The 9784-nt window shown below is 33.6% G+C and overlaps 1 protein-coding gene across 1 annotated transcript in view; it reads right to left on the bottom strand.

Moving 5' to 3' along the window:
* Window positions 1–628: 628 nt before the first annotated feature.
* The window catches only part of LOC126884249 (zinc finger protein 227-like), a 30923-nt gene continuing 21767 nt past the window's right edge, over window positions 629–9784 (bottom strand). The window contains exon 3 of the mRNA XM_050650182.1: window positions 629–2960. Coding sequence (XP_050506139.1) covers window positions 1705–2960 — 1256 coding nt within the window. The 3' untranslated portion in view covers window positions 629–1704. The remainder of the gene's footprint in view (window positions 2961–9784) is intronic.

Raw genomic sequence — 9784 nt, 5'->3', positions numbered from 1 at the left:
ATCTTCTACTTTAACTTTTATTGTGTTGTTCTGGTAGATGTTTTCGATCGTTTTAATTATTCCTAGAGGTACCTCTCTTGAGTATAACAAATGGATAAGGTCCTTTAATTTGACCCTGTCAAGATTTCTTAAGGTCCACGAAATATAAATATGTCAGTTTGTTGTATTCCAACGATTTCTCTTGAACTTGCCTCATAATAAATATACCGTCGGTGCATGATCTTCCCGACCTAAAACCTTGTTGTTCTTCTGCTGTTTTCATCAAGTTTATTGTTATTACTTTGTTTAATTATTTTAATGTTGTGTTTAATAAGTAAACTCCTCTGTAATTCTCCGGCTCCGATTTGTCTCCCTTTTTGAAGAGAGTTTATAGTAATAGAAGGAGTACTTGGGTATGTTATAACACAGAACACTAAACGAGGGTTAAGGAGCTAGACAGCTAGAGTTACCTATGAGACTCAATATTCTTAATCATGGACTGGCGCCCTGTGTGTAACACCGAATGTGTTTTTAAACGATCTTTCCCATTAAATTGTTTACAGCAAATTTCACACTTGTAAGGTTTTACACCAGTGTGCACTCTCAAATGTTGTTTCAAATTACCTGGTTGTCTAAATTGCTTAAAATAGATTTTTCACTTTTTTATTGAAAATGTTGTAATATTTTTATAATCTGTCCTAAATTAAGAACAATAGGTAAACTATTTGACAAAAATTGAAAATTTGACCTGCAGAGGGAGATCCAGTGATCACTCTTTATATATATTAAATTAAAACAAGTTAAAATAAGCTTAGTTCATTGTTCGAATTTTCTTGCTAGGCCAACTACTTTAAATCTCTTCAGGCGTCGTACATCATTATGGTCATCAGTGAGGTTGCTGGTTAACTCGTTTGGACGAGATTCTAGTCTCTTGGAATATTTTTTGTAATATTCTTTTATTACTGTTTTTATGGATGGTACATTGAGGTCTTGCTCTATCACATAGTTTGGCACGTACCAAGGGGCATTCAGCATTGTTCTAAGGACTTTGTTCTGTAATCTTTGAAGTATTTCTAGGTTTGTTTGACCTATCAGCAGTTTGTTTTCCAGAGATAGTTAAGATTTACGACCGATAATCCAGTACATTTCTCGGAATTTTATTCCTAGTTGATTTCTTTATGTGAAAATGCGCTTTTGTCAAGTTAATCTCCCATCAAGGTGGATTCCTAGGTACTTAACAGTATCGGTTTGTGGGAGTTGTGTTTCATTCAGAGTTACAGATGGACATGTTTGTTTTTTCATGGTGAATGTTACATGGGTGGATTTACACTCATTCGCCTTTATCTTCCATTTTTAAGCAATCTTTGGATATTATTAAGGTCTTTTGGAAGGGTTCGGAATGCTGTGATTGGATCATGGTGAGAGGCTAGTACAGCAGTGTCATCATCAAAAGTTGCACACGTTTGTTCTGTTACTTGTCGGTAGGTCAGCAGTGTAGAGATTTCTCTACACGAGGGTTAAGGGTCTCGTAGCATGAGTTACCTAGGGGCCTCAAGATTCTTAATCTGGGACTGGCGGCCCTGTGTGTAACACCGAATGTGGTTTTAAACGATCTTTCCGATTAAATTGTTTAAAACAAATTTCACACTTGTAAGGTTTTACACCAGTGTGCATTCTCAAATGATGTTTCAAATTATCTGGTTGCCTAAATTGCTTAGAACAAATTTAACACTTGTTAGGTTTTTCCATAGTGTGTACTCTCAAATGTGTTTTTAAATTACATGCTTGACTAAACTGTTTAAAACAAATTTCACACGTGTGAGACTTTTCTCCAGTGTGCGTTTTTAAATGTATTTTCAAAGACTTGGCCCATTTAAATTGCTTAAAACAAGTTTCACACTTGTAAGGTGTTTCTCCAGTGTGTGTCCTCAAATGGTATTTCAAACTACCTGATTGGCTAAACGGTTTCAAACAAATTTCACACTTATAAGGTTTTTCCCCAGTGTGCACTCTCAAATGTCGTTTCAAATTAGGTGCTGTAGTAAACCGGTTAAAACAAATTTCACACTTGTGAGGGTTATCTTCAGTGTGAATTACCAAATGTGTTTTCAAACTACTTGCTGCACACAATTGCTTTAAACAAATTTCACACTTGTAAGACTTTTCTTCAATGTGCACTCTCAAATGTTCTGCTTGACTAAATTTCTTAAAACAAATTTCGCACTTGTAAGGTTTTTCGGTGTGCACTCCCAAATGAGTTTTCAAATGACTTGCTTTAGCAAACTCTTTAAAACAGATTTCACACGTATACGGTGTCTCGCCAGTGTGTGTTCTAAAGTGTATTTTTAAAGTATCTTTCTCAGAAAACTTCTTTAAACAGATGTTACACTCATAAGGTTTTTCACCAGCGTGTATTCTTAAATGTCTTTTCAAACTACCTTTCAGAGGAAACTCCTTAAAACAAATTTCGCACTTGTGAATCTCTTTCTCTCCAGTGTGTGATCTGAAATGTCTTTTTAAATCAATTGTTAGTGAAAACTCCTTACAACAGATTTCACACTTGTACGGTGTTTCTCCAGTGTGTTTTCGTAAATGTCTTTTAAGAGTACCTTTCTCAAGAAACTTCTTTAAACAAATGTCACACTCGTAAGATTTTTCTCCAGTGTGTATTCTCAAATGATTTTTCAAAGTACCTTTCACAGAAAACTCCTTAAAACAAATTTCACACTTGTAAGGTTTTTCCCCAGTGTGCACTACTTTCAAATGTGTTCTTAAACTACCCGACTGAGCAAAGTGCTTAAAACAAATATCACATTTGTAGTGTTTTCCTCTCGTGTGTACTATCATATGCTCTTTCAAATTTGCCTGATTAAATAGCTTAAAACAAATTTTACATTTACAAATGGAATTTTTTAATGTTGTTTCTTCAGCGTTTGCAGCAACCTCACTATTCATGATTTCCATTCCGTTATGGGAAAAACCTAAAATAAAAATGAAGCTATAATAATATGTTTAACAATGCAAAAACTAATGGGTAATACAAGGAATAATACAATTTAGGAACAATTATTACAATTATAAACAAAACTAAAACGACAGGTAATGACATTATAAACATAAAGGGTAATGACTAGGGGAGAGCTGAAATTGGGGGCCCCTGCGACATAGGCTTCCGTGCCCACATAGCTTATGTGGGCTTCCGTATTATAAACATAACAACTAATATCAGTATAATTACTAAAATATGTGTAAATGACAATATTTGGCCCGCGTACCCGAAAAAAGTTGATTAATAGCAAGCTGAAAATTTGTTAATAGCTTAACGGTGTCTAGTCGGACAAACTTTGATGTACGGGAACATTGGAACAGGAGAAGTTTTAATTGTGGAACAGTTTAAAAATTTGGAACGTTAGATTACGAAAACTTCCCGTGTATTTTGTCGGACAGAACATCCAATTGATTTGTTGCCCTTTCATTAAACTCTGATGCAAAAATCAGACTACTATTACTAACCAACATGATTCCTGTCATTTGACATGTTCTTCGTGTTCCACGCATTAAAATGCCTAGTTGGTGATAAACACCAGTCTTATTTTTGCATGAGAGTTTAATAAAATGGTAACATATCAATTGGAAGTTCTGTCAGACAAAATATATGAAACGTTTTCGTGGTCTGACGTCCCAAATTTTTAACCTGTTCCACAATTATAACTTCGCCTGTTCCAGTGTTTCCGTACATCAAAGTTTGTCCGACTAGACACCGTTGCTATTAACAAATTTTCAGCTTGCTATTATTCAACTTTTTTTGGTACGCGGGATCCAGGACTAGTAGATATTTCTTTGGTATTTACAAACTTGGGTAAAAGTTTACTCAAAGTTCTTTTTTGTACTTATACCGGGTAGAAGAAAAGAACTGTTTTTCTTTTGTTAAGTTTGGGACACCTTGTAGGGAAGACAAGGTACAATGTGAGTATCCCTTGAAATCGTATTGTACTCTTATGTTTTATAAACATATTGTTTTTCTATGGATGCTATACAATGTGCAACTTCTCTCACTACTTACATACATTCAAAACGAACAATTTCTCAGGCAGTGAGAAAAGTCGGCCATTGCAGTGAGAAATATTTTTTCACACGGGTCCACCGCCGGTTTACATACATAGGATCGCCATTTCCATGGTAACATGCACAATACAAACACAATTATTTTTGTCAAATAAAATGTGTTCAAACTTGTCAAAACTTATCAAAAATTACCTTTTAAGACCAATCAACTGTGAATTATAATTTTAAATAAATAAAGTATATAAATATTAAGAATATTAAATACCTTTGTGTATATATGTATTTTATTTCAATTTAGGCATATAATATACCTAAAAGCACCTAAATTATTTAATTTTGAAATTTGAACTCTTGACAAAAACGCATCCATAGAAAAAGTACAGTGTACAACACGAGAGAAAATGACATATTTCTCTCTCACTTGATTTGCGGCACTCGCCTCGTGCCTCGGCTCGTGCCAACAAACTTCTGCGCTCGTGAGAAATATGTCTTTTTTCTCTCTTGTTGTACAATATACGGTTTTATTTTTTAATATGTGTTTTAACTGAAACAAAAATTCGAGAAAGTAGGGAGTAAATGGCACAAAAAAGTGGGTATGTATAGAAATTATGTTGTTGTCTCAAATTTTGAGAACATTTTATTTTTATTTTTAGTTTTTCTAATACATATCTTTAATAACAAAGAAACTAGACGGTTTTACGCTTTAATATGTATTTTAACTAATGACATGCGATACGTGGGAGACCATGTCTTATCATACTTCTTCTTTAAGTGCCGCCTCCCAATCAGAGGTTGGATATCATCATCACTATCTTTACTCTATCTACCGCTGCTTTGAAGAGTTCTATGGAACTGCATTTAAACCAGTCCCTTAAATTCTTCAACAATGACACTCTCCTTCTTCATACTCCTTCCGCCTCTTGTCATACAATTACAGCCCGTTCACACTTGTCGTGTGTTGGATCCGTATTTTAATCGGAGGTTCCAGTGGCAGAACATTTTATATGGAGCTATTCACATTTATCGGACACAGATTTTTTGTTGGCAACGACAATAAATGTTGGCTGTTTTTCGAGTCCCCGACCGAAAAAAAATTGTGTGGGATCTCGCTCGCCTATGAATAAGAATAGCGCTGTTCACAATTCTCTGGGGTTGGGGCTAGTGATGCCATATAAAGTCAACAGAGAATTCGTGAGATTCATAATTCAATTACAATAAATAATTTTAAATACGTTATGTTGTCAGATATTATAGTCGACATTTTGTCGATAAATTCAAATTAAATTAGAATACTTCAAATACAATCAAAAATGGGTCTACCCCAAAATCCCGACGGCCAAAATCCCGAGACGCCAAAATCCCGACACGCCAAAATCCCGACAACCAAAATCCTGACTGCCAAAATCCCGACAAGTCAAAAATCCCGCCAGATTTTCAAAACTGTAATACTTATTTATGTAGTATCTATCTATTTTTGTTACGTTATTGTTTTGTTTAGTTTACCGTTTAATACGAACTAATTTTTTAAATAAAATTTCTAACATAGGTATATGAATTAAATTATTTTTTTGCCAATATATTAGTTCAATATACAGTGAGGACGTTTGAGTTGGAATAAATTCATTTTCTCAAGTTCTGGAGATAAATCCCGAAACAGGTCCTGGGAGTTAGATAGATAGATATAATTTATTCGTCTAGAAATTTATACAATGTATACAACATTACACAAATTTATCTGACTAGTCAAAAAAAAATATGTTATACAAATGTAAACACACTAAAAAATTAGTACATTAAAATTTACATTAAAAAAATACATTACAAGAAACACATTAAAAATTTAAAAATTCTTCAATACTGTAAAAAGCATGGCTAACTAGAAATGTTTTTAGATTTAAAGCATTTAATAGTGCCAAGATGCATCTTATGTGTCACCGACATCCCGACATGTCACTGAACTTATTAAAACATTTGATCCCAATGTAGGTAGGAGCATGCTGTGCAACTCCCAGGCGGGAAAAAGGCTGGTGTATGTTATCCTTGAGGCGTGTGTTATGTGAATGCAGATCAGCGTTCCTAAGTAATGTTTTTTTATAAGCTACATTTTTGCTGGGAACATTTTTCGATAAAATATTTACTTTTTGAGTTATTTGCGAAAAACAGCTTGAAAACGTTTTTTTTTCGAAAAATCAACATTTTTAATCGCAAATAACTCGAAAAGGATTGACTTACGTAAAAAACTCTACATAGAACTAAATTTGCTTAGAATTAGCCAATTTATCCATTTCCGGACTTACTTTAAACTCGCGTTTTAGGGGGTGATTTTCACCCCTTCTCGTGGGTGAATATCACCCCCCAAGTAAAAGCAACCAACTGCACAAATTCAACTTTTAAGTAAGTAGAACCTAAATCCAAATTTTTATCCAATTTGGAGTTGACCCTGGAAATTATACTCCAAAACGGTCATTTATGGGGCTCTAGTAGTAATACGTTATACAGACAGAATGAAAATTAAAATGTACCTATAAAAACAAACCCAATATTTTCCAAAATTCCAAATGTTTTTATTGCACTAAAAATATACCGAGTAATGAACACTCGTTTTCTAAGCTCAAAATTATTAAAACATATTTGGGAAACTCTATGTCACAAACTAGGCTATCAAATCTAGGTATTTTAAGTATAGAACAAGATACCTCTCGAACTTTAGACATCGTTCATTAATTGACAATTTCGCACAGGCAAATTCACGACGACTTGCTAAATTTAAAACCATGTTATAATGCAAAAATGTAAGTACAGTAGAGCGTCGATTATCCGAACTAATTGGGGGACATGGGTGTTCGGAAAACCGATTTTTTCGGATAATCGAACTATATTGATAGTCATACATATTTATCCACAAGTGAATAAAAGCCATATTTATATACCTACATAATATTTATATCTTGATAATGACAAATAGCAATTAAACAAAAAATTGCAGTCTTTGCAACAACATATTTTTGGATACAATATTGAAGAAAATTGAACATATTTTAAGCGTTAATTACTAACGCTTATTGGGTACTCGAGTGCGGGGCGCGGGAGTTCGGATAACCGGTCGTTCGGTTGATCGACGTTCGGATAATCGACGCTCTACTGTACCACAAAAATAAATATACATATTTATTGATACTTATTTCTTTTTTGTTACCTACTTATTTTTTTACTTAGTCTCTTTTATTTACACATATTTTAGTAATTATACTGTTATTAGTTTTCGTTAAGTTTATAATAATGCGGGCCCACAAAAATTGTCGCGGGGGGCCCCCAATCTTCAGCTACGCCACTGACATCAAACTACTAAAAACTTGTACTGGAACTGAAATACCAGAAAGGATGAAAGGTTCCTAGTCCACAGAAGTCGAAATAAAGAGGGGAGTTAGTTGGACAAGGATGTGTTGTCATCCCTGCTATTTAATCTTTAGTCTGAGTTTCTATTTAAAGAGACACTAGAGGACTCCCAGGATGGAGTCAAGGTGAATGGCGTAAATATCAACAGCATCAGATCGGTCACTGTACAGTTTACACCTTCATCTTTATAACGTAATACCGTTGATTGATAAATGCGGAAAGATACGAAAGCCTATGCATTATTTTGTTGTCTTTAAAACATGCCAGTATAGTGGCGCGCCTAGCTTAAATTTGTTGGAACTAGCCTTAAAGAGAAGTGTAAAATTCTCCCTACTCAAGGAACTAGCCAAGAACACGCGGTTATTTTACGTGGCCCGTAACTCAAACTCTTTTATATTCTTCATATGTTTGTCTCGTTCTTTTGAATTTGTATTCTAGCTAGATTTTCTTTTTTTCTTGGCATTTTATTTTTATTTCTTCAGAGATCCATGGGATGTTCTCCTTTTCTTTCATATATGTTTACTTATCTTACGTTCTCCAAGTGCGTCCGTTGCTGCCATTTTGATATTATCTCTAATCTTCCTCAAACTTTCTTATATGTCTTCATCTGTATATGTCTTCAGTACTTTTGGCCTGTCGTCAACGTACAGTTTCCTGGGCCTTGGGACGGGTGACTCACCGCCAGATGTATATTTTTACGAGTTTTTGTTTGAGAGATGGAACTATCTGAAATGAATAAGCGGCGATATATTTTACACTATCTTGAATGAATAACATTTTATTGCTCTGTTGTATCAATCAGCACTACTCTACAAGTTTTGGTTTATTCGTTTTAATATTTTATTGCAATAGTAGGGAATATAATATATCTGATTAAAACAGTGAATTTTTTACATGTTAATTATTTTTAATTTCTTATGAAGTATCTAGTGTGGCTTTAGCCAATAAATCAAAGTTATGCGTTTACAAGAGCATATTATTTGAAAAATAAGGAGTACCATAATGTGTCATAATTATAATCTCCTTTATACAGATCAAAAAATTGTTTAGTATGTATTTCTAAATTCACACAATCATTGGAAAATGATTAATGGTAAAAAATATCTATTAATGACACTGTTATCGACAAAGTCGATCAATTTTAAACTTGTCATCATATATTTATTAAACTTTTGTTTATCGTTAAAAATTAAATGATGGTTGTGAATTTTTTTTTGTGTTATTTAATATTTTAGCAAAAACATAATCAACAAAAATCTTATTTAAAACATGCGAACCGTTTTTGCAATCACAATCAGTGCAGTGTTTAACTTATGCTTGTTATTATAAAGGTATGTCGAAATAGAATACTCAGTGTAAGATATCTTTTTATGCACCCGCTTATGATCAAATTCGATGTTTTCGAAAGTCATACCGCTACGACTACTAGGGACGTGTAAGATATTTTTAAAACGGCAACGTGGCATTGGAACGCAAATAAAGTGTTTAAATTTACTCCTGCATTTTCCCCGAATATCGCGTGGTGTAGTGAAATTTAAATACAAAGCAAGTGCGAAACGTAAATTATAAAAGTGAAGACGTTCTATTGGGACAAAAAAAGTGGAAATAGACAAACATAAACAGAACAGCGTTTTTTTATAAGGTAACGATTGTGGGTGATAAATAATAAACATTGGAACACTACAAAAAGCTAAGCGGTCAAGCAGATAAGAAAACCAGTATACCAGAGGTGAAGTTCTGCTTGAATTTTAAGCAGTGTTGCCGGATTTAAAATAAAAAGAACAATCTACAGTAAATAAAAATAAGAATACTTTCGAAAAATAAGAATATTTTTGGTGCGTGGATAAGTGGACACACCTCCGCGTGGTTGAAACGGGTGTGGCTCATTTTACGCTACGTAACAAAATAGTAAAATTCTAATCTCTGAGATTGGATAAAAGCAAAATCTTACTAACCGTCGAAGTGAGAAAGATTCTAACGCTAGCCTAGAGATTTAGAAAAATAATCCATAGTCGAAAAAAAGATGGAGGAAATGATGAAAAAGATGAGTGAAAAATTAGATTGTATGGATAATAGAGGCATAAGAATAGAACAAAAACTAAATGAAGTGCAAAATGATTTACAGCTCATGAAACTGGAAATCGCAGAATTAAAAGCTGAAAATATAGCATTAAAATCAGAAAATAAAGTACACGAAAAAAGAATAGAAGATCTAGAAAGAGAGGTAAGAAAGAAAAATATTACAGTATACGGTATAACAGAGAAAGAAGGTGAACAAGAAAATGATATGATAAAAAGTATACAAAATATGGCAATTAAAATCCAAGTTCCACTAAATGAACAC

This window comes from Diabrotica virgifera, chromosome 5 (assembly GCF_917563875.1).
Source record: "Diabrotica virgifera virgifera chromosome 5, PGI_DIABVI_V3a".
Classification (NCBI taxonomy): Eukaryota; Metazoa; Arthropoda; class Insecta; order Coleoptera; family Chrysomelidae; genus Diabrotica; species Diabrotica virgifera.
The sequence above is the reverse complement of the archived record's forward strand: the minus strand, read 5'-3'. Positions and strand labels throughout refer to the sequence as shown.